The sequence below is a fragment of the Callithrix jacchus genome, chromosome X, assembly GCF_049354715.1.
Source record: "Callithrix jacchus isolate 240 chromosome X, calJac240_pri, whole genome shotgun sequence".
Lineage (NCBI taxonomy): Eukaryota > Metazoa > Chordata > Mammalia > Primates > Cebidae > Callithrix > Callithrix jacchus.
In genome coordinates this window covers 44,815,599-44,841,486 of record NC_133524.1, presented here as the reverse complement: position 1 = coordinate 44,841,486, position 25,888 = coordinate 44,815,599, and the positions used below count along the sequence as shown (strand labels likewise).

Below are 25,888 nucleotides of genomic sequence, written 5' to 3'. Positions count from 1 at the left end.
TCTGCTACGAGGCTTTCATTTAGAAAACATTAACTGAATGCCTCCTGTATGCTAAGTGCTAGGAATGAACAATCAGGTTCCAGTTCAACACATGTGCGCGCGCGCGCACACACACACACACACACACACACACACACACACACACACACACAAGAACTGATGTGAAATTACATTTTCTGCACTTATTTATTTTTGGCACATGCACAAAAATGTACTTTTTAAATGAAAAAAGCCTCTTGGTGCCTTGAAACAGCTTACCTTTGGACAAGATCACTTTGGCTTTGCTTTCCAAGTCTCTGTCTTCTGCTAGCTTTTTTAGTTTTACTCATAGGTGATATGATATTTCTAGCCTTATAAGGGGTATAAGTAGAATATCGTACATGCCTTTTATGTTAACAGAAATTGGGCTGCACACAGGAACGGTCAGTATCTGAAAGGAAATCACATGGTCCTAGTTGATAAAAGGCAGAACATCCAAAATATACCACCTGTGTCCTGCTTCTCTCCCTTTGTTCCTTTCTCTCTGATATCAGAGAGAATGTGTCCAAGAGGGCAATGAATTTTCCGTAGATAAATCAGTTGGCCTGTCCACAGTATTGAGCTTCCAGTGGAACAGGTCTGAGAAATGGGGAAAAATACAAAGAGGTTGAGATGACAGTAAGTAGGAAAGGTAAAACATTTTGCATGTAGAAGAAAAATCATTCGGGGCGTGCACCTGCTTTATTTCTGGGTTTTAGTTGTGATCAGGAAACGAGCAGAAGCTGATGAAAATGGGAAAGCATTTCTTTTCTCCTACTGTGTTCTTTAAAAACTATATTTCACCAAACATATTTTTTAAAATCTGGCTTCCTTCCCCATAGATAAATTTATTTGAAAGGAGTCTGTAGGTTTAAAGGTTGCTTTAGAATAAATTTAAAATTAATCTCTAAAATTAAAGGCATTTGTGAATTTTGAAATTCTATTGAATGTATATGTATGTGTAAAGATGTTTGAATACTTTTTCTTAGGAAAAACGTGATTTTAAAAAAGAAGTATTAACACTTAGAATTTAAAGAAGCTTTTAAATGATACATCCCTTCTACAAATTTTAGCATCATTTTTCAATATTTTTAAATGCAATGAAAATCTCAATGACAGGTGAAAATGATGTCTGCAAGTAATTTTTAAATGAGAGCTTATTCAATTTTGTAATTATAGCTATATGTGAAGAACAAACAAAATGCATGTGCAAAATATAATAACAGCAGTATCTGCCTGGCATTTATAAAGGACTTTGGTTACATATAATTCTTGTACACAGGATAAGAAAAGGAAAGTAAATTTTTTCCTCAACAAATACAGCCTTCCTATAGGGTGGTATGTATAGTATATTGGTTTGTATAATTCATTCATTAAGTGAAAGGAAAGAAAGAGATGAGGAGTGGAAACACTTATACTGTTTTCTAGTTGAATATTGTTTTTTTCATCTTTGGCATCTGAGTTTTGTAGAATAGTGCAGTATGGGGTGTTTAATGCCTATAAACTGTTACTTAACTAATATTGTTTTCTAAAATACTTTCCATGATCTAAGAAAAGAATTTCTAGTTTCTTGTGCTATGTATTAACTGGGCATTCCAAAACATCACTTCTCCTCATCACTCCCATGATAGCACAATTTCCTGCTTCCCTCCTAAATCACTAGCTGCTCCACCAGTCTCCATTGCCAGCTCCCTTCCCCTGCCTGTTCCTACTTCTTTGGCCAGTAATGTTTCCTGTTTCAGGAAATGGAACCACATTCTGGCCAGGTTGCAAGCCAAGAGCCTTGATATTTGTAGCAGACATTGTAGGGGTCCCACCAAATCCCCTTGGCACTTATTTTCATACACATAAACTTAAGAAACATGAACTTAAGAAAGCCTACGGGCTTTCTCTGGCCACTGGAGATCCTCCTGGCTCATATCCAGGCAGGCAAGCAGTGGAGATGGGGTTAATGCCCCGCTAAAAGCAGCCATCAGTCTATGACTAACACTATTTGATGAATAAATAACCCATCTTCCTCATGTCTTAGGATAGCTAAAGTGTGTTCCATACTGTCTCCCAGATTTTCCCACAGTTGCCCACAGTGGTAACCACTAAACTGTCTCCATGCCCATTCTGAATCTGGTGCTCCTCACATGGACCACTGTAGTTCCCACAGCTCATTTGTGTCCCATCATTCTGTTTAGTCCTTCTCCAGTCCATTCTGTTTTTTTTTTTTAATGTGGTAAAATATACCCAACATACAATTTACCACATTAACTGTTTTTTGGTGTCCAGTTCAGTGGCATTAAGTACATTCACATTGTTGTACAACTATCACCACCATCCATCTCCAGAACTTTTTCATCTTCTCAAACAGAAACTCTACGCATTAAGCAATAACTTTCCATACCCTTCTTACCTAGCCCCTGGCCACCATAATTTTACTTTCTGTCTCTATGCATTCGACTGCTCTCAGTTCTTATATGAGTGAAATCATACAGAATGTGTCCTTTTGTGTCTGGCTTACTTCACTTAGCATAATATCCTCGAGGTTCATCCTTCTAGCTAATTCTTACAGTAAAGGAAGTACAACGTGTGAATGGGAAAAATTCAGATTTGATATTTTTTAGGCACAAAACATATTTATTGTCAGAAGTGAAGCAAACAAAGTTGTTCAAAGACAAAGCTAAATATTTGTCGACCTTCACCTCATTCCTGCCCTCCTGAGGTAACCTGCGTTAACAGCCTGGTATGTTTCCTTTCACGTGTTTCTCCCAGAAGGGCAGTTTTTCTAAAATGTAAATCTCATGAGGTTTACTCTTCTGCTTAAATCCTTCCATGGCCCCCGAATAACCTCGGGATAAAGTCTGAAATAATGGTTATGGCCCAGAAACACTGCAGACCTGAACTCTGCTGTTTTGGATGGCTTGTTTCCCCTGACTCGTTCTAGGACTCTGTAGCTACACTGATCCACTTTGAAGTTCTTGAATCATCTGCAATCTCTGGCCTTTGTACCTGCTTCTCTCACATGTAGTATTCCTAGTTCTCCTCCCTCCCACCCCCCGACTTAGGTAACTTTTGATCATTCTTCTAAATATATTTTAAAGTTCACTTTGGGGGAGTCCTTTCTCTTATCTAATAGACCTGTGTGAACTACATTAGTGCCTGCAGCGAGAAAAAAAAGTTTTTCGGCAGTCAGTCACAGTAGTTCAAGTAAACAATGGTTGCTCGGAGAAGTGAATGAGGAGGGAATACGAGCAACATGGACAATACCTGCTACAACATTTTTCATGAAAACCTCTGAATCACTTGAAAAAGTAATGATAATAATAACCAACTTTACTGAGTTCTAAAATGTTATCTTCATAAGATTTTTAAATAATAGCTTTGTTGAGATATTATTCACATATCATACAATTCACCCATTTAAAGTGTACAATTCAGTGGCTTTGCATGTAGTCACAGGGTCTTATGATCAGAACCCCAATGTAATTCTTGAACATTTTTGTTCCCCCAAAAGAAAACTACATCCCTTAGCAGTCATTCCTCATTCCCCATCACCACCGTCATCCCTCAGGGCCTTACAGCCATTAATCCTCTTTCTGTCTCTAGATATTTGCCAATTATGAGTGTTTCATACAAATGGAATCAAACACTATGTGATATTCTGTGTCTGGCTTCTTTCATTTAGCATAATGTCTTCAAGGTTCATCCATGTTGTAGCATATATCAATATTTCATTCCTTTTTAAGGCCAAATATATTCCATCATATGGGTATACCAGAATTTGTTTTAATTAGTTGATGGACATTTGGGTTGTTTCTGCCTTTCAGTTATTATGAACAGTGCTGCTATGAACATTTTTGTACAAGTTTTTGTGTGGAGATATTTTTATTTCTCTTCGGTATATACTTGGGAGTAAAACTGGTAGATCACATGGTCACTCTTTGTTTAACCTTTTGAGGATCGCCCTCTTAAGATTTTAAAGTACGATCTGCAGTGATTTACTGAATGTCACGTAGTGCAGGTACACCTCCAAAGTCATTATTTTGTGCTGCCTCCTGGATAGAGGGTAGAGATGTTCGGATTACTGGGTTGCCTGTGCCTCTCATATACTTTTCTGAGATGGTTGGTGCTGGGAGAGATCCTTTGGGAAAAACTCTTAGTCTATTCAGCTTCTTTAGGCAAGATGCTGTCCTGAGGCTGACCCAGTTCTGGCTAGTTCTGATCCAGTTTGAAAGTTTAAGTAGAGCATCCATGTACTGTTTTTTGGTTTTTGTTTTCAAACCACACCACTCCCGTCCTTTAAAAACTGACTCTGGGCCATCGTCAGTTTTGAAATCGAACCTAAACCTCCTCTATGTAGTTAAGCCCAAAGCCCAAATAAGATATCATATTGGCAGGAATAAATCCACTCGTCAAAGTGTTGTTTATCCATCTATTGTTTGAGGTGATCATTTCCTGGATTGTAGGTATTCCTGGAAAATAATGTGAAACAAGGTAAGCTTTCAGTAATGAAATGCAAACTAAATGGCAATTAAGACACATTCTAGTTTACCATTCATAAATGGCACAAAACCAATGAAGCTAAAACATTTATCACTAGGAAAAAGATTATCCTAAACAATAAGCATTTGGCAAGTAATATTATACATGTGTACAGATAATGTATATATATATTGTATATATATTTATATGTTTATAAGATAAAATGCTTCATTCACATGGAAACTGCTAAAGAAAATAAATACATATTTAAGTGTATGCACATATGAAATGTGTTGATTTACATGAATATATTTATAAATACATCTATTTAGACATTATATTTAACATGTAGTATTTTCCTTAGTCTAGAGTTACAGTGATGCTAACTTCAGTTCCTTAATTGGTGAACAATAATTATGTTGTATTCATCAGTTTAAAAAGCATAATATAAATGATGTTATTAAATTCCGAGATTTACACTGTCATCTAATAGAGATGTATTGGTGGTGTTAAAAAAGCAATTAAAAGAAATAGCTCCCTAGCCTTGAAAAAATAATATGCATCTTTCCCTCCATCTCCCAATCTGATCATTAGCTTGTAATCGAAGTAAATTTCATAAAATACTAAGTAGTTGACCTTTGGGAAAGCATTTCTATCAATTTACTTATGTCCATTATTTTTCTGAAACAGAGAGAGTTAGTAGCAATATAAAGGAAGGTGGACTGTGATTTATAGAGAAGTTTTGCAATTATGTGACTAAGTGCTTAATTTAGATATCTCAAAAGTGTAAATTTATAAAGAAAGTTTATTATTTGTAAAGACATTCAGTAAATAGTCCACTAAATGACATTGTCCATGTGGTATAAGTTTATTTTAAAGACCTCCCATTTAAAGACAACCACTCTTAACTTTGGGTATATATTGTTTCCAGCATCTTAAAAATGCATTCATTTGTTTTGGCTATGTGTGGGTGCACACGTGTATCACACATTTTTACTTGCAGTCATAGTATAGACAAGATTTTAGATCTTTTCACCTGATTTTCTAACATAAGCATTTTCTGTATTATTACAGTCTTTATGAACATAATTTAAGTAACATCAAATAAGGCATGCCATAGCTTACTTAACTAATACCAGACTATTGGACATTATCTATTATGTGTGTGTGTTGTTATTAGAAATGACAGTGCATTAAAGATATTCAGAAATAATTACTTTCCCCCATATTTCGTATTATTTCCTTAGGATTGAATCATAAGGTAATAATTCCTGATTTTTAAATATGGACAGTTTAATGTTTTTGACAGATACTGCCAAATTGTTTTTCTTAAGTACTTTACCAATTACTCTTCTAGCCAGCTTTGTTTCATCACACTGTTGGGATCACTTAATAGCATCTTTTGCTTTATCAGTCTTTTCAGATTGAGAGTGAACGTGGTATTCTCAACTTGGGAGGTGAAAAATGGTTATTTTTCATTTTTAATTGCTGGCAAAGTCAAATATTTTTCTTGTGCCTCTTATTCAATTATATTTTCTGGGAAGGTTATTTTTTTGACTTGTGGTTAGAATATGGGGTTGAATCCATTCTTCTTTCTGAGTGAACCAGTTTTTATTTATGATTATGTTTCTTTTTTTTTTTTTGCTGGCCATGTTTTATTTGTCCTTTTTCTTCAAACAGGATAACCAAAAATACAGAGAATATTCAACAAACTAAAATAAATGAAGCAAATTCTAGGAGACTGTGATGCCACATGCTACGTTTAACCTAATTTTATTCATGCTTGCCTTGGGTTTATGTTTCTGAACTGGATAGGTAACTCATAAAAGAAATGTTTTAGCCAAGCTGTTGAGTTGCTTTCTCTGCCCTTCTGGTGCATGTATTCAGTGAGTGTCTCAACCACTTCCAGTGTACAGATTTCACACCCAGGTGTACGGCTAATACAGGGTGAGTCCTGATAGTGCAATTAAAGTGGCTTAATCCAATAAGTAGACTTCTTTGAACATATTTTCTGTGTCGTATTAGTGTATGTAAAAGTTGTGTTGTGATTCTACTGCTTTCACAAACCTTTAGTGAAGCTCAGTGGATTCAAAGCTCATTTTTCTTAAGATGACTCCCAAATCTCTGTATATTTTCAGCTGAGTTAACAAATGTGAAAATAAATAAATGTTTATTGGGCTTTGAATTTGGGTCAGTTAAGAGAGACAAGGAATTGGGGAAGCATGAGATAACAGATGGACATAGTAAGACATAGCACTAAGAATATGCAAAATACAATACATACAATAATACAATACAACAATATAGTACAGGGTACAGGAAATAGAGTCAAACATAAATCCAGAGGGACAAAGAAACACAGAAGAACATAACATCACTGCATAATTTTCTGTATTTAGAATTTTGTCACTAAAGACATATAAAATGTTGTAATTTTGCAAATGTGGGTGTAAGTGGTGACATTGCCATTTTGAGTTGGCAAAGGATTTACTTCTTTGTCTAGGAGCAATTTGTAAAGGAGCACAGGTTTCTCAGGTCCAGATTATACTTCCCTTGAACATAATAGAATTGGCCATTCCCATTACAGGAGATTTTACCTTTCAACATGGGTTGCTGACTCATATGACAATTTTGGACTATGCCCAAAGCTTGAGAGTACAGAGAGATTGTTCAAAGTACTTAAAAATACACACACACGTACACACACATGCATACACACACACACACACACACGCACATTTCAGTGGGAGCATAATTCTAAAATACATTTAAAATGTAAAAAATTTCTCTAAGTAGCTAGTACAGCATTGAACAGGTATCTTTCTTTTCAATAATCTAACTGTGCAGGCCTAGAATTTAAATGCCCCGGAGGATTTAATAATTAACAAAGCCCTTAAAATAACTCTTTAAAATTTCAGGTGCTTACATGACCTTCAGCAGGGGAAGCATTTTAGTTTTCTGACAGGTGCCCCAAATAGTGTTACTAATGAAAGGAAACTGTAGACTTTAGACATGAGACAGATAAGTTATGGAGCTGACATTATGCTATTGATATTTGGGGGTCTATTTTGAATCCTTGTCCAGGTGGAAGACTACCCTTCTGCAGTGGTACTTTAATTTTTTTCCTTGACAAAATTTTGTATTAAATTTGTAATTAAAGAAACATTTGGAACAGAAAATTTGGGACTAAAAATTTTAGAAGACATCTGTGATCAAACAGTCACCTTGACATTAAAATACATTTTTGATACACCAGATTTTGAGTAGAAATGCATTCTGATGGACCCACTAGAGTAAGTTCTTTGCAAAATGAGTCGCTCTTCATTCTTCTTAGGTGAATTCATTGACCTGTCTGAATTATTTTATGCCAGCAACAAATATTTATTGAGGATGGCTACATGCCAGATATTCTACTGGGTGCTAGGGATAAAGCCAGAAATAACACAGAAATCTCTGATTTCACAAAGCTTATTGTCTAGTGTGGGATCACATAATAAATTACCAGATGAACCAACAAAATAAATACTTACCTACCTACAAAATACTGCTAGTGATAAGTTAATCAATAAAAAGTAAAATAGCATGCGGTAATGGAGCAAAGTCAGAGAATGCCTCTTCCTTAGAGAGAACATTTAAACTGAGATCTGCGATCCTGAACATGTAAATATCAGGGAGATGAACAGTACAGGATGTGGGAACAGTTACTGCAAATCCCCTAAGGTGTGAACAACCCTTACATTTTCAAGGAACAGAAAGAAAAACAATGTGGCTATAGTAGAAAGAGCAAAGGGTGGTAGGAAAGACAACTAAGCAAGAGTGAGGTCATATGGGGCCCTGTAAGTTAAGTCACAGGGTGGGACGCCTGTTTGCAATAGAAGTCGTTAGAAGATTTGAAATACAGCAGTGTCATAAGTTTGATTTTGTTTTAAAAGATATTCTGAGCTGTGTAATTTGAAATCTTAGAAAGACAAGAATTGAAGGAGTTGCAGGCTCTTGCAGTAGTTCCAAGAACAGACAATATTGTCTTGGACCAAGATAGTATTAGTAAGAGTGCTAAGAAATGGTTGTATCCACGTGACTTTGACTTGCTGATGTATTGATTGGAGGCCAGAGTAGTCAGGAAGAAAAAGAATCGAGGACAATTCCTGGATTTTGGCCTGAACAATTGGGTGAATTGTGGTAACATTACTGAGATGGAAATGACTAGAAAGGAACTGATTTGGGAGAGGAAACTCAAAAGCTCTGTTTGGGACATGCTATATTTGAGATGATTATTACATAGAGGAAGGCATAATTAAGTAGGCAGTTTGTATATCAAGTCTGAAGCTTCAAGGCTATGGAACTGGTTGAGATCACCTGCAAATGATTGAAAAAACAAGAGGCTCACAAATGGAGTCCTGGGAGTCTCCAACATTTAGAGATTGGGGAAGAGAAAATCCCAAAAAGGCTTTTAAGAAGGAGCAATGAGTTAGAGAGAAGAAGAAACCCATGGAAGCCTGTGTCTCAGAAACAAAGCAAAGACAGTGAGTCAAGAAGGAAGGTGTGACCAAATACTGCTAAGAGGACAAGTCATTTAAGGACAAAAGTGTGCCCACCAGATTTGGCAATATGAAAATCACTGACATCTTTGACAAGAGCAGTCTCAGTGAAATAGCAGAGATGAAAGTCTGACTGGAGTGAGATGAGGAAATAGAGGTGCAGAAATAGAGGCAGAGTATATAGATTGCTCTTTGAAGAAATGCTGTGAAGGGATTCAAAGGGAGAGGGAGGTATTTGGGCACATATTTTTGAGAGATGGAAGATACCAGAACATGCTTATGTACTGATGGTAATGATTGAGGACGGAAGAATAAATTGGTGATGCAGGAGAGAAAATATATGATTAGAAGATCAAAGGCCTGATGGGGACGGGATCTAAAAACTGTGGGGAGGATTGGCTTCCTTAAAGAAAGAACACTTTGTTTAAGTTACAGGAAGCAAAACTTCACATACAGGCACAGGTGAAGGTGTGTGTAGAAGTGAGTTTATTATGGAAAGATGAACAAGTTCTTTTATTTTCTCCATAAAAAATGAGACATGAGGCCGGGCGCGGTGGCTCAAGCCTGTAATCCCAGCACTTTGGGAGGCTGAGGCGGGTGGATCACGAGGTCAAGAGATCGAGACCATTTGTATGCTGGGTCTTCTTCTGATACTTGACCTTGACAACTGCATCCAGGGCCTCTCACTGAGATCTCGAATGGTTCTTTTTTTTAAGTATAAATTATCTCAAAGGGATTGAACCTAATAAAGGTATAAGTAATTTCATATGAGTTCCATTTGAGGTCTTGTCTTCATAAACATTGCCAGCTTGTTTTGGCTTTTGTTAAATCTTTGTATCAAACCACGAGCTGGGTTTTGGCCAGAAATGGAAAGGTTTCAACCTATCTTCAATCTGCTGGTATGAAATAACAGGAAAAGCCTCTTTCCAAAAATAATTTCAGTGAAAAGTTAAAATTTGTGGAGCTCCCCAAAGGACTCTTTTGGATTTAGATGCAAACTTTGCCTGAGTCTGCCTTGTCCTAGCCTGCCATGGTCTCCTCTTCCTTTTTATTGTGGGTGATCCAGTAAGGGAGAAAGTATTTATTACTGTTAGGGAGTCCTAATACACCCCTAACCTGGTTAGGGCAAAATCTTTAGAAAAAGTGACACTTTAACTGTGTTTTGGGGGATGAGGTGGAATTACGTGAAATCTCAGCAGAATGAAGGCAAACACTAAATAGTGCGGACAGTGAAAGGAGCCACAGTGGAGGGAAAGTAGCTTGGTGTTGCCAGCGTGTAGGATGTGGAGCAGAAGGAAAAGAGGCTAGAGAGATTGGCAGAGGGCAGGTCTTGCTAGATATTGCAGGGTGTTATGGGTAAGATGGGATACAGAACCTGAAAGACTGAAGTGTGAAGCTCAGGATTTAGGTTTGAGCTCCTAGCCCAATGACTGGGCCCAAGTAATAAAGCAGAAGCAGACCTGGGAAAATGAGTAGGATTTGATCACACACTGGTTCAGGTTTGTCAGTGGCCTTTACATTGTAAATATACTTTACATACAGGAAGAAAGAATTTCTTCAGTGGGTTAACAGAAGGCCGTGTTGGGGAATAGGAACCACCTCCATCTTTGGAGCCATACAGGCGGGTGACTTGAATCTGTGAGGACTCAGGAAAATGGTGTCTGTACTTTGCTAAAGCCACATTCCTATTAATGGAATGAGGCCTAGTTGGTAGCTTAAAGCAGAAGTTTTAAGTTGGTGGCGCATGGACCAAATCTCTCACAAGTTGGGGCTGGCTCGCCAGTGTTTGAAAATTTAATTTTAGTGTTTTTATTCAGCTCTCCAAAACGCTTTCTCTTGGCTATTGTTTTACACTTGCCCATCTCACACTTTACCGACTACTATACCCATCTCCCTGAGACTTTTGGCTTTCCAAGTCTTAACTTGGAATGAAAAATGAAGAAAAGATCTTGCCAGAATCTCAATATCTATGACTGTGAGACAAGCCCAGGCAACATAACTTCCAGAGGCTAGCACTCAGAAGATGGGAGGTGGAAGCAGTTTTCAGAGCAGCCAAAAATGGCAAGGAAATTCTTTGCAGCCATATTGGCAGGGTCTTTCCTTTCTCAGGAAGGTAGAGGCCAGGGTGGGATGGACTGCAGACTCCAGGAAAGTGCTTTGGGGATGTTAGCCTTGCCACAAAATTTAATTTTATGTGGAAATGATCACAGAATAGGTAGTTTGTGTTGAGGGCCTAGAGGAGGCTTCTAGTCAATGTTGTTGGTGATGGGATGCTAGCAGTGCAGAAAGGCCCTGGATCCAATGCTTTTACCTTAAATGAAGAAAAAAATCTAAATTTTAGTTAAATGGAACAAGAGAAAAATAATGTGAAAGTACAGTTGACCTTTCAACAGTGCAGGCTTGACCTGCATGGGTGCACTTATGTGGATTTTCTCTGTCTCTGTCATCCATGGAGCAGCAATACCAGCTCCTCCTCTTCTTCTTCCTCCTCAACCTACTCAACATGAAGATGACAAGGATGAAACTCTTTATCATGGTTCGCTTCCACTTAATAAATAGTAAATATATTTTCTCTTCCCTATGATTTCCTTGGCAACATTTTATTTTCTCTAGCTTACTTTATTGTAAGATTACAGTATATAATACATACACCATACAAAGTATGTGTTAATGGACTGTCTATGTTATCAGTAAGGCTAACAGTAGGCTATCAATAATCAAGTTTTTGGAGAGCCAAAAGTTATACATCGATTTTTAACTGTACAGGAGGTTGATGTCCCTAACCCTTGTGTTGTTCAAGGGTCAACTATAGATATAAGCAGAAGGTGGAATCTACTGTAATTGAATTTGTAAAACACTAGGTTTTCAAAAGGGTCTTTTATCACAATTAAAATAATTGAGAGTTCAGGCACAGTGGTTCACGCCTGTAATCCCAGCACTTTGAGAGTCTGAGGCAGGCAGACTGCCGGAGGTCAAGAGTTCAAGACCAGCCTAGCCAACATGGTGAAACTCCATCTCTAATAAAAATACAAAAATTAGCTGAGCATGGTGATATGCCCTTGTAATCCTAGCAACTTGGGAGGCTGAGGCAGGAGAATCACTTGAACCCAGGAGGCGAAGGTTCAGTGAGCTGAGATGGTGACACTGCACTCCAGCCTGGGTGACAGCGAGACTCTATCTCCAAAAACGAAAAAAAATAAATTGAACGCTGCTTAAAATATTATGTAAGTTTGTATTTATTTTTATTTTTTTATTTTTGCTTTGTCAAGGGCAAATTCCTGAATGCTGGGTAGGGTCGCTGTTTCTCCATGCTGATGGAAGATATGTTTTGTCTCTTTAGATTTAGGCTGCTACGAGAGACACTAACTGTAGACTAAAGCAGGGAGAGTTAGCTCCATAGCACTGGGACAGAGGCCATCTGCTTGTGAAAGCAGCTTCTAAGAAAACACACCAGTTCCATTACCCCTTCCTGATTCTTTCCACAGGTCTTGATGGGCATGGACCCCGTGTCCGTGGGTTCTCATTGTTCAACTCCCACTTATGAGTGAAAACATGCAATGTTTGTTTTTCTGTTCCTGTGTTAGCTTCTGAGAATGATGGCTTCCAGCTTCCATGTCCCTGCAAAGGACATGAACTTGTTCTTTTTTATGGCTACATAGTATTCCATGGTGTACATGTGCCAGATTTTCTTTATCCAGTCTATCATTTGGGTTGGACTCAGATTCTTTAGCTTTGTCACTATGAAGCTCACCCAACTGCTTACTTAACATCTGTTTGGGCTAATGCCCCATTCCCCAGTTCCAACGGGTCACTTGAAATAGTGCTTCTGCTAGGAGCTCCCTCTCTGCTCTCTTACGCTCTCCCAACTGCTCAGAACTACTGAAACATAAGAAACACAAGTCTGGACTGGCTACCTAGGGTTTTCATCACCATGTTATTCCCAAATAAGTTTAATTAACAGTGAAGTTAATTGACTTAGTATGGAAGATAACATTCCCATGTATATTAGTTGAGTAGTACTGATGAGACAAACTTCCACACCCTAAGTGGCTTATGATAACAGAAATGCATTGTCATGTGGTTCTGCAGGCTGGAAGCCCAATATCAAAGTTTTTGCAGAGCTGGTTCCTTCTAGGGGCTCTAAAGGAGAATCTGTTCCATGCCTCTCCCTCAGTGTCTGGTGGTTTGCTGGCGATCTTTAGTGTCCCTTTTCTTCTAGAAGCATCATCCCATCTCTGCCTTCATCTTTGCACGGAGTTCTCTCTATGTGCACGTATCTGTATCCAAAGTTCCTCCTTTTACAAGGACACCAGTCAGATTGGTTTAGGGCCCACAGTAATTACTTCATTTTAACTTGATTACCTCTGTACAGGCTATCTCCATATAAAGTCACATTTTGAGGTTCTAGGGGGTTCAAACTTCGACATGTGAATTTTGAGGCGTACTCGATTCAATCTGCAACATGATGCTACCCAAATTTATTCATCTGGCCATCCTCCACCTCCTCAGAGGTGGCAGCACACTTTCCCTTTCTCCTTGCTCTAGCTGAGGGCATCGCCCCCAGGTCTATCTTTGGTATACCTTTGCCTGGGTAATCCTGCCAGGCTGCATGGCCAGGAAAAAAGAAAGAGGGAACTTTCCTTGTCCTTTTCCTTCTCATTTTATCATTTTCTACTTTTCTGAACTTGGTTGTACCGAATGCATTTCTGACCTCCCCAGGAAGCTCCCTTTCCAAATACCTGTACTTACCCTCTTTCCTGCCTTCATAATGCCTCTTCTGTTAGGCTTTGTTCTTTCCTAGAGACACGTCGTATTTTGGACATCAGTCTAAGCATCCCATTAGTTTTAACCATATTGACCAAATTGACCAGTTGCTTTAGGTATGTTCTTCAAAATATATAAGGAGAAGTTTCTTCCCTTAAGAGAATCACTTTTATCCCCTGTTCCCAATAAGTTATAAAGACTAAGAAATTACATAAATAGTATACAGCATCTCTATGGGATTATGTGATACATTAACTTGGGGCTCTGAACAAGTCCAGTGGAATAGAAACCAGTTTTTGTTTTTCCAGAATTTTCTTATGAAAATTTTCAAAGAATCATACAGTCAACAATCATATACCTACCAACTAGACTCCACAATTAATGTTTTTGCTATATTTGCTTTATTCTACTGTATCCAACTATTTATTCCTCTCTCCATCTATCAATCCCTCTTGATTTTTGATGCATTTCAAAGTAAGTTACAAACATCATGACATTTTATCTCTAATTATCCTAGCACATATATCCCTAACAAGCTTTGTTTATATCACCATTTCCTTATCATATATGAACACAAAAATCACATATTTTTATTCACATCTATTGGTGATACCCAAATTTTAAGCTCCACAGGGCAGACTTTGGGCTAGACGCTTTGGAGTTATAAAGAGACTACCTCTGCAATGAAATCTCAGCTTATGTGAAATTGCCACCCTGTTTAATTTAGGTTAATCACAGACTGGAAGGGGCCTAATTTAATCACCTTATTTTATGGATGGGGAAAGTGAGTCCCAGAAAGGTGATGACTCTTGCCTGAGGTTATGCAGCCAGGAAGTGGCCTTTTGGGCATAAAGCTTTCTCTACTGAAGGGCAAAGTCTAGCCTTGTTCTTGACCAGGTGGTGTTTTCCTTCAATTCTGGTCCTGGCACACGGCTGACTACTTTGGTCTTTGTTTCACAGGTTTGTGTTGAGGCAGGCTTACTAGGCTTCTAGAATATGGAAGCAGGGCTAAGCTTTGGCATCACCGAATGACTCCTTTGTAATTTTATTTTTTCCAATCTCTGCTTACATCAGAGCCAGATTTTCCTTCCTTGACAGCTCCCACATTTTGTCCCCTTTTTCTAGACTTCCTCATCTGTCTTCTCCTTTTTTGTGAAAGGGGATGTTTTTGTGGAGAGGTAGTCAATGTACTCTTCAGCACACCACTAACCTTCTTCATGACATTTGTGACACCCATCACAAAATGAGATCTAGGGAGGGGGTGACCCAAAGCAGAAATAGTAGCTCTTCAGTTTTATATTCTTCCTTAAAGATGTTCTGATTCTAAAAATTTTGTTGGTAATCCATGGGAGGGCTACTATCATAGCAGTGAAATATTTCATCCTCAGATCCCCATCAAAGAAATGATTATAGCATTTTAGAATAACTGAGGGAGTACAGTTGCTTAAGGAAATGGATACCCCCATTTACCTCGATGTGATGGTTACACATTGTATGCTTGTGTCAGAATATTTCATGTGTTCCATAAATATATCCACGTACTATGTACCCATAAAATAAAAAATAAAAAAGGAAATGATCATGGCATTATATAATTATCTTCTATGCTTAAAAAAGCAATTTTCTTGAAAGAGTGTATGTTTATTTATTCAGACACACTTCCTCTAATTCCCAAAAGGATTTGATGCAGGTAAATTAAAAGTTTCATTTTATCAAACTGTTTTTATAATAAATAAAATAGCACACAAACCCGAGAAAGACAAGGCTGTAATTTCTGGGTTTGATTCCTTTATTCATGGGAGACTATGTTTAGGTAAAGCAAAAACAAATTTTGTCTACCACAATTACAATACATAAAAGATATTCAACTCCTTTCAAACAACAAAGGCTAGAGACAAAAGCTTGGTTATTAAACAAGACTTATTACGATTGCTGACATTTTAGAAAATGCAGTCATTTGCATATAAAGCGTAATGAAGAAACAATTTTTATGGTTTTAGACATTCTGAAAGACCTTGGAAGGCAATCTCATTCTAGTATCTCAAAGCGGCTGCATCTGGAGGAAGGTTTCTATGGCAACTTATGAAAGCTTGATGTTTTTTATCTTTTTCAAGAGCATAAATCATCCCACGGCCTGAGGCTTCAGTAAAGGTCTCCTTTATTTTACAAGCTATCGCCATTTGTTTTTGTGTTACATATTTTGATTGTCTTAGAGAAAACAGAACAAAGGTTACCAGGTTTCCAAGAAGGCTTGGAGTCTATTTTTTTTTTTCATTTTGGGGAACAAGATGTGAATAACATCATTCTAAACATTGCTTTTCAAGGATCAAAATGATGGTACACATCAGCATATTTGGTTTATGTCATGTGTTGTTTAGATTTCCCCCAAAATTGTGACTGGTGCATTCTCAGGAAGAGAAGTCAGTTTGAACTTAAGGAAGTGGAACTGTTTGGCCAAAGCACCTCATAATATGTAGTTGTTGGAGCTGCCCTGGAGAGTGCTGCATTGTTCCACATGCCTTCAAATATTCCTCTAATGATACAGTCCCAAGGCTTTGGACATTGATAGACTCCAGGTGATTTTAATTAACGTATTCTTTCCAAGAAATTTAATTTAAACATTCTGATTTTAAAACTCTGCATGTTTTGAGAATTTTGTTTTAGCAGCATGAATCTCTGTATGTTACAGTAGGTAATAAGGCTGAGGAAACACGCAGTAGGACGCAGAAACAGAACCAGGTTTCAGACCTAGCTCTGCCGTTGCTAGCTGTGTAACTGTGAGGAAGCCCTTTAATCTCTCTGAACCTCCTTTTACTAATCTGACAAATAGCAGTAACGATGCCAGACTCATGGCATTATTGCTAAGGATTTAATATATGTGAGTGTTGGAGACTGTGCAATGCTGTACAAATGTAAGATGGTTATTATTATTGGTTGGCTGTCTTTCTTTCCCTTTGAATATGTTAAGACTTTATGTTACCATTTTCTGGCATGACCAGAGGAAATAAGTTTCAGTATGTATAAGTATTTTAGTTTCTTATGCTGTATTTAAAATACTTTATTTAAACAGACATTGATAGCTATAGCCACTTATTTATTTATTGACTCAGTAATCATATGTCATCTCTGTAGAAGGGTATTAAATTCATTCAACAGACATTTAAGTGCCAACTGTGTACTAGCATTGAGGAGACAATAGACAATTAAATCCTTATTTTTCATGAAATGAACGTTTTCTGAGCTTCAAGGCCACAGCTTGAGCTGTTCAGGTGGTGCCCTGCCCAAGGGCATTGAGCTGATGAACTGGAAAGAGGGTGTACTGCAGTCCCCCACTCCACCAGTCAAGCCATTTGCATGCACCTTGTGAGCTGCATTCGCCTGAAGGAAGGACACGTTTTGGAAATTTACTAGCCAGGAGTCTGTGCCTTCTTGCAATTTACACAAAGGCATGCATGAGTGTGCTAACAGTGCCCCTCATGCTTGTGTGGGAAGATTTGCAATGTTTCATTGTGAGGTATGACAAAGGCTGCTGGCGTGCTTGTTATCTGGAGTCAGGTTGCCTGAATTTAAATACTGGCTCTGGTGCTTGCTAGCTGTATGACCCTTGTGCACATTACTTGGCCTCTCTATGCCGGGTTTTCTACATCTGCCTGCCTCATAGTTATGGGGAGGATAAATAAGGTCTTAAAACACTTAGAATAGAAGCTGTCACACAGTCAATGCTCAAAATGTTAGCTGTTTTCAGTGATAGCTTTACTGCTTAGGGTCTCCTTGCTACTCTGTGTTGAAAAGTTCAGCAACTAACATCTGAATTCTACCTCCAAAAACCACTTTCCTTTTATGAATTTGATGTCAAATTAATGATATGTATCTCCTTCCCTCAGACCTTTTTGGTGTGTGTTTGTGTTAAATGACTAGAAAGCATTCTCTTCAGAGAAATCGAAGAATTCCAGTCATTTGATCAGAAGGTAACTTGTTTTTAGAATTTTTCATAAAACCATTACTTCATCAGAGTGACACAGGTGATGAGGGATGTTTGCATATTCTTGACTTTTAACAGTCCCGAAGGAATGCCTTCATAGTTTACCAGGGTAATAAGTCAGGGATTCTTTAAGGTATAGTGAATTTCATTTTCAATTTTGATTAACATGATTATATAGTATTTTCAAGACAATTAACTTTGCATTTTAATCTGTTTAAAAAGTTTTGTTAAATATCAAATTTTGATATGAAGAGTATGAAATCGATTGGCAAAGCCACACATGAAGCAGGTGGTGATTTTTATTTTACCCTTCCCTTTGTATACTGACTCCTCTAACTGCCCTTAGTACACTGTAAAGAGGTCACGTCTGGCTGGGCACAGTGGCTCACGCCTCTAATCCCAGCACTTTGGGAGGCCAAGGCGGGCGGATCACCTGAGGTCAGGAGGTCGAGACCAGCCTGGCTAACATGGTAAAATCCCATCTCTACTAAAAATACAAAAAAATTAACTGGTGTGGTGGCACTCACCTGTAATCTCAGCTACTCAGGAGGCTGAGGCAGGAGAATCGTTTGAACCCAGGAGGCCGAGATTGCGGCATTGCACTCCAGCTTGGGCAACAAGAGCAAAACTCCATCTAAAAAAAAATAAAAAAGAAAAAATAAAAAAAAAAAGAGGTCACTTCTGTGTTACCGCCACTGTGTATTTCTCAGTCTCCTATAACATCTAACTTGGGCCATTTTTCTTGGGAAAAAACTAGAAGTGCAGAACTCTAATCATGTTGCACATCACTGATTTCTAAGTATTTAAAATAATTTGGGTGTCTAATCATAATTGAGATTGTCATCACTTTGGTGAAACCTTTTCCAAGGAAACTTCTCAGAAGAGAGATGCAATATTTTTATAATTTCATGACATTAAATATTAGTTTACCATTATTTGTGTGTGCTGTGCTATGATTATTCATCCAAGGGCCCATCATGGGGACATAGGGACTGCTTCTGAAAGTGCCACATTACCCTTTGTTCGTGAGATAATAATTGATACTGCATGTTAAATTCAAGAGTCATTAGCTTTCCAAAAAGATGAAGTGATGATAAGCTTGCTCCTAAATTGTTTGCAAAGGTTAAATATCTAAGAGAAAAGCTGGTATTTAAGATTCTTATATTCAGACAGATAGCAGAATGTTTTAAGACACTTTCTATTAATCAGTGTATATATAGAGTTACTGTGTTTTTAATTACTTCTTTTTGGTCCAAGAATAGTGGCTAAGAGTTTAGGTTTTGGGTTGAACTCTGACTCCGCCACTTACTAATTGTGTAACCTACAGTAAGGCACTGAATGTCTCTAAGCTACCATTTTTTTTCTTCTTAAAATGAGGATAATAATATTCCCCAGCATTGTGGTAAGGATCAGTTGAGCTTTTTGTGTAAGGCACTTCACCCAGACCAAAGTGCTTCATGCTTTATGATGGTGGCTATTATTAATACTATGACTTTTTTTTTTTGAGACAGAGTCTCACTTTTTCGTCCAGGTTGGAGTGCAATGGCATGATCTTGGCTCACTGCAACCTCTGCCTCCCAGATTCAAGTAATTCTACCTGCCTCAGTCTCCTGAATAGTTGGGATTATAGGCTCCCACCACCACACTCGGGCAATTTTCATATTTTAAGTAGAGATGAGGTTTCATCGTGTTGGCCAGGCTGGTCTCAAATTCCTGACCTCAGGTGATCCCCTGCCTCAGCCTCCCAAAGTGCTAGGATTACAGGCACAAGCCACCGTGCCCGGCCAGTACTTTTATTTTTAACAAACAAATTGTTAATTGCCTTGTATCAGGAAACTATTGCATAAGTATTTAAAGAGTGGTGATTACATTGTCTGATGTTTTTAGGGCAAATGTATTTCTGCTGTTGTATCGTTTTTTTGCAATAGTATTGCACTTGAACAGTTTCGTACTTCCCAGAGGATATACCATCTCTCATATTTTTGGTTCTACGGCAAAATGTGTTAAAAGTTCCAAACAATCAACATAGAAGAGAACTCTCGGGAAATAACTGTCTTGTAAGTGAGGGATGATGCTCTGTAGAGTTGTTTGCTTAGTCCTTGAGCAGTCGTCATTAGTCCTCTTATCAGTCATTATTGAGGGAGGCTTTTGAGCTACCTCTTCTAGACAATCTTAATCACCTCTTGACCAGACTCCAACTCAGTTTCCTATGTACCCGAAAATTCTCTCCTTCTAAATTGCATACTTTCCCAAGCCACTGATATTTGGACCAATTTTTTTTTTCAAATAAATTTTTGTCAGTTGTTTTCCAATGAGCCTCTTGACTACCCCCATGAACATTAGTGAGCTAAATCGTAAGGTATTTCCAGCAACATATTTTTGTGTTGCCCTTTTTAAAGATATTTTCATAATTTTCTACTTATAATTGTTTAAGGTACATGAGCATAGAGAACTCTATTCAATGATTTGATAAGCCCTTTGTTTGTTTTAATAACTTTATATTTAGCATCAGATATTATTGGGTAACTGCATTCACTAAAAGACAGTACTTTTTGTGGAATATAAAATGCTAGTGTATACAAGTGATGTGTTTCCTTCTGAACCCTTTTGTTTAAGCCTCAGCATGCTCAAGTGGTTTATCTGAATTCAGTGATAACAGCTGTTGCTATGGCTGCATGTTATTTCATTTGATGCTTGATAAGAAAAATGTCATTGAATTGTTTGCAATTTTGAATTTAAATAGAAGTGGTTTTTTTCCTTATGGAGGTAAAATTAGGAAATTGGAGTTATAAATCTTATACCCTGTATTCCTAAATCAAGGTTGTGCAATGCTTGTGTGCACTGCGAGGGGTCTGTGGACTTTAGAACTGTTACACTACTAGCAACTGGAGGCATTGGCCCTGCCCCCAGCAACAGGGATGGGAAGATGGATTAATTCAAATAATGAAATGTCAAATCAGCCTCTCTAAAAAATGGGAATTCCTCCTTTAAGATCACCGATAGATGGTGACTGAAGCCTTGGCTTTTCATTATGTTTTTTAATGTGAGCTCATATTTTATGTTATATGGATTCTTATCAAACCACAAGATACAAGTATGTCTTAAACACAAGCTGATCCAAAAAAGTGAGAAATATCTTTTGAAGTGTAATTTCTCCCTGTAGAAAACATTGGAAGGGCCGGGCGCGGTGGCTCACGCCTGTAATCCCAGCACTTTGGGAGGCCGAGGCGGGTGGATCATGAGGTCAAGAGATCGAGACCATCCTGGTCAACATGGTGAAACCCTGTCTCTACTAAAAATACAAAAAATTAGCTGGGTATGGTGACGCGTGCCTGTAATCCCAGCTACTCAGGAGGCTGAGGCAGGAGAATTGCCTGAACCCAGCAGGTGGAGGTTGCAGTGAGCCGAGATGGCGCCATTGCACTCCAGCCTGGGTAACAAGAGCGAAACTCCGTCTCAAAAAAAAAAAGAAAACATTGGAAGATGCAATCAATGAAGAGGATGGCCATGGGGGTCCAGGGAAGACAGTGTTGCATAATGGCTGTGAATACAGATGCTGCTAACGGGCTTCGTCACCTACTCCTTATGTGACCTTGGACATCTCTTTGGGCTTTGATTTTCTCAGCCATAAAATGGGAATGTCAACAGTACTTCTCTCATGGGGTTGTAGAAGTTCATTGAATTAATTTATTAAAACACTTAGAACCCAATATGATATGAGTATTAGCTATTTTATAGGAATTTTTAAAAATTTTGCAGTAGTGGGGTCTAAAAGTCACAGAACTATTATTTTTGAAAGACAAGATGGAAGCTGTTTTATTTATGTTGTAAGGCATGAGAGCATCTTGGCAAGCCCTTGGTGTTTGGTCTCATAAAGCAAATGAGTAAGGTAATTGGAACTGAGCACATTCAGCTCATCATGGGAAGAGCACCAGGTTTCTGTTCTCTGAGAAAACTTGCTAAATTCTGTTAGAGTGCTTTCAAAGATACAGTATTTTAAGAGCTTTGAGGTAAAAAACTACATCCAGGATGGATCAGTACCCCAAACTTTATACATGTACTCCACGCTATGCTTTGTCCTTTGTCAAAACATATTAACTCTGCACTAAAGTGGGTGTCTCAGTCAGGGTTCTCCAGACAGACAGAACCAATAGGATACATAGAAGAATACTATTGAGGGAGTATTCTTTTGGGGGAATTGGCTCCCACCATCACAGAGGTGGAGGAGCACAGTGATAGGCTGACTGTGAGCTGGAGCATGGGAGAAGCTAGCTTAGTCTGGAAGCCTCAGAACCAGGGAAGCTGATGGTGCACCTCCTAGTCCAAGGCCAAAAGCTGGCGAGCCCCCTGGAGGTCACTGGTGCAAGTCCCAAAGTCCAAAACCTGGAGTCTGATGTCCAAAGGCAGGAAGAGAACAAGCATCCTGTTCTGGAAGGAAGAGAGACGGCAGAGAGAGAGAGAGAGAGTCCTCTCTTCTTTAACTTGCTCATCCCAGCAGGGTCCCAAGCTGATTGGATTGGATGGTGCTCACCCACATTGTGAGCAGGTTTTCCTCTCCCAGTCTGCCAACTTACATGCCAATTTCTTCTGGAAACACCACACAGGTACACTCAGAAACAAAGCTTCACCTGCCATCTAGATATCCCACAATCCAGCCAAATTGACACCTAAAATTAACCATCACCGTGGGTAAAGTTTATTGCATGTAAATTTACCTCAGTAAAGCTGTGGGGTTTTTTAAGAGCTAAATTCATGGTGATGAGAATGTAATAGGCATTCAATAAGTATTTTTGACTAATAGTTAAATTAACCATGAATGGAATTTTTCCATTCTTCAGCGATGGATCACATCAGGAAATCAAGATACATAAAGGGTCAAATTTTATGTCGTTGGTTTTGAAACTTTGTGTGAACTTCTAAAAGTCCAACTTTAATAGTAAATCCCATTTCCTGGCACATGCGTTGAAGGCCCACTGTCCCTCAGTTTACTGGTTTTTCATATTTATCCTGAGAAAAGTCAGCTACTGGACTTGATCCTGTGTCTGAGGCTTGTATATTTCTCTTGAGCTTGGCCTTGTTCTCATTTATGTTATCAGACATACAATTTAGTCATTAAAATAGACATTTTGGTATAGTGACAGAGGATATGTTTAAGATTTGAGAAATTTACCAAAAAATGAAATTCCTGTTGTTGTTTCCAGAAATAGCAGACTCTGGGCCTCTATTGACAAACCGTATCCACTTGCAAGTTGAATGTAACAATAGGCTGTGTATGTGAGCTAGCATGGACTTTTCTCATTGGCTGTTAGCATGAGGCCTTGCCTGGCGTACTTGTAAAGTATTTGATCCTGATGTCTTATTGTATTTCTCCCAGGTATGGCAGCAGCCAAACTTCTGCATGATTCTGGACTGAATGTTGTTGTTCTGGAAGCCCGGGACCGTGTGGGAGGCAGGACTTACACTCTTAGGGTAAGGCATTAAGAATCTGGTGGTCAAACAAGGGACTGAAGCTGAGTTTGGGGTTTTGTTTTTTTTATTTGACTCTGAGAGGGTGAAAATAACTTTGAAACATTCTTCACAGCCTCTCTCCCAGTTTGCCTTCCTTTCAATTCTTCTGTTCCTTTTTGTCTGAAAATCTGATTATATTTGGCCTCATAGAGTTAGGATTGAGTAGGAAGGACATAGGCAGATTTGTGTGTGCCTCTCTCTCTCTCTTTCTGTATGTGCGCGTGTGAAATAGGAAGAAAAATAACATAATCATCTGTACTTTCTACTAACTTTGAGGCTTCTTTTACAGCAACACAATCATTCCAGTTTTACAAACTCAACTTCTTTGGAGAGACTTTCTCCTATTTTAAAATTTATTTTTAAAATTATATTTTATTTTTAATTGACAAGTCATAATTGTATTATATTTATAGAGTACAATGTGACATTTTCATCATATCTGTACAATGTGGAGTGATTAAATCAAGCTAATTAACATATCCAGCACCTCACTTTCTTGACATTTTTTTGTGGCGTTACATTTGAAATTTACTCTGTTATTTGAACTATACCATACATTATTATTACTACAGTTACCTTACTGTAAAATGGATTTCAAAACTCATTCTTCCTGTCTAGCTAAAATTTTGTCCCTTTGGACCAGCAACTCCTCATTCCCTCAGTTCTCACCCCCTAATCCCTGATAACCTTCATTTTGCTCTCTACTTTTATGAATTCAACATGTTTTAGATTCCGCTTATAAGTCTTTCTGAGCCTGGCTTATTTCACTTAATATAGTGTCCTCCAAATGCATCCATGTTGTCCTGAATGACATTTCTTTCTTTTTAAAGGCTGAATAGTATTCCATTGTGTGTATATACCATGTGTTTCTTATCCATTTATCCACTGATGGACACTTAGGTTGATTGCGTATCATGGCTACTGTAGATAGTGCTGCAGTGAACATAGGTGTGCAGATATCCCTTCGACATATTGATTTAAGTTCTTTTGGAGACATTCCCCAAAATGGGATTGCTGAATTATGTGGTAGTTTTATTTTTAGTTTTCTATTCTTGGCTTTCTGAATAAGCTCCATACTGTTTTCTGTAATAGCTGTACTAATTTACATTCCCACCAACAGTGTACAAGGGTTCCCCTTTCTCTTCATCTTTGACAACACTGGTCAGTTTTCATCTTTTTGAGAAAAACCATTTTAACAGGTGTGAAGTGATATCTCGTTTTGGTTTTAATTTGTATTTCCCTAAAGATTAGTGGTGCTGAACTTTTCCCATGAATCTGTTGGCCATTTGTATGTATTCTTTTGAGAAGTGTCTGTTAAGTTCCTGTGTCCATTTTTTAAAAATCTGGTTATCTGTCACTTGCTATTGAGTTGTTTGAGTTTCTTTATAATTTGGATGTTAACTTCCTATTAGATGTATGACTTGTAAATATTTTTCCCCACTCTGTGGGTTATATTTTCATTTTGTTAATTGTTTCTTTAGCTGTGTAGGAGCTTTGTAGTTTGAGGCAATCCTGTTTGTCTGTTTTTGCTTTTTTTTTTCTGCCCGAACTTTCAGGGCCATATCCAAAAGATCATTTCCCTGACCAGCGTTGTGGAACTTTCCCCGATTTCTTCAATTTTGTGGTTTCAGGTCTTATGTTTAAGTCTTTCATCCATTTAGAGTTTGTTATTTGTATATGGTGTTTGCATATGGTATAAGATAAGGGCCTACTTTCATTCTTTTGCATGTGGATAGCCAGTTTTTTTCTGCACCATTTATTGACTAGACTATCTTTCCCCATTGTGTGCTCTCGGAATCTTCATCAAAACTCAATTGACTGTAAATCTGTGGGTTTATTTTTGAGTTTTATTTCCTGTTCTATTTATTGGTAAGTCTGTTTGTATGCCATTACCATACTGTTTTGATTAAAATTGCTTCATAATATATTTTGAAGCTAGGTAGTATAATGCCTTCATCTTTGTTCTTTTTGTTCAAGATTATTTTGGCTACTTGTAGCCTTCTGTAGTTCCATGTGAATTTAAGGATTGTTTTTTCTATTTATGTGAAAAATAACATTGGCATTTTGCTGGGAATTGCATTGAATCTATGCTTATGGATATTTTACATTGTTAATTCTCCCAGTACATGAACATGGATGTCTTTTTATTTATTCACATAAACTAAACATTTACCTGCCTAATTTTCCTTCTTTTTCTTTCAGCTTGTTTTTATGTTTTTTTAAAGAATTATTTACCAATTTATAAATATGCTTATTTTAATTGCTAGTTAATTGTTTCAATTCTGACACTGTTGCCTAAAATTTATGATTTTCTATTTAAACACAGATTCAAGTAAAGCAAATTTCTCTGCAAGGAAATGCCCTACTTCCACATACTTTCAAGATCTGAATAATAGATATGGATGCTACAGACTATTTTCATTTCCAGAGAGATAAGACATATAAAATTCTGACTCACAGCTCTTCTTTTGGAAGGATTCATCAATGATATATATCTGACATTTTGTATTCATGATTTTTTTATCAGCTTAAGGAAATTTGGGGCCGAGACAATGGGCTTTTCTAAATATACAGTCATGTCATCTGCAAACAGAGACAATTTGACTTC

The 25,888-nt window shown here is 37.8% G+C and overlaps 1 protein-coding gene across 3 annotated transcripts in view; it reads left to right on the top strand.

Annotated features, from left to right (window-relative positions):
• MAOB (monoamine oxidase B) overlaps positions 1-25,888 on the top strand; it is a 111,959-nt gene that overhangs the window by 14,351 nt on the left and 71,720 nt on the right. For 2 of the 3 annotated variants that reach the window (XM_035287683.3, XM_002762807.6), the window contains exon 2: positions 23,147-23,241. The exons of the other annotated variant lie outside the window; for it this stretch is intronic. In XM_035287683.3, coding sequence (XP_035143574.1) covers positions 23,147-23,241 — 95 coding nt within the window. The remainder of the gene's footprint in view (positions 1-23,146; positions 23,242-25,888) is intronic. 3 annotated transcript variants of the gene reach the window in all.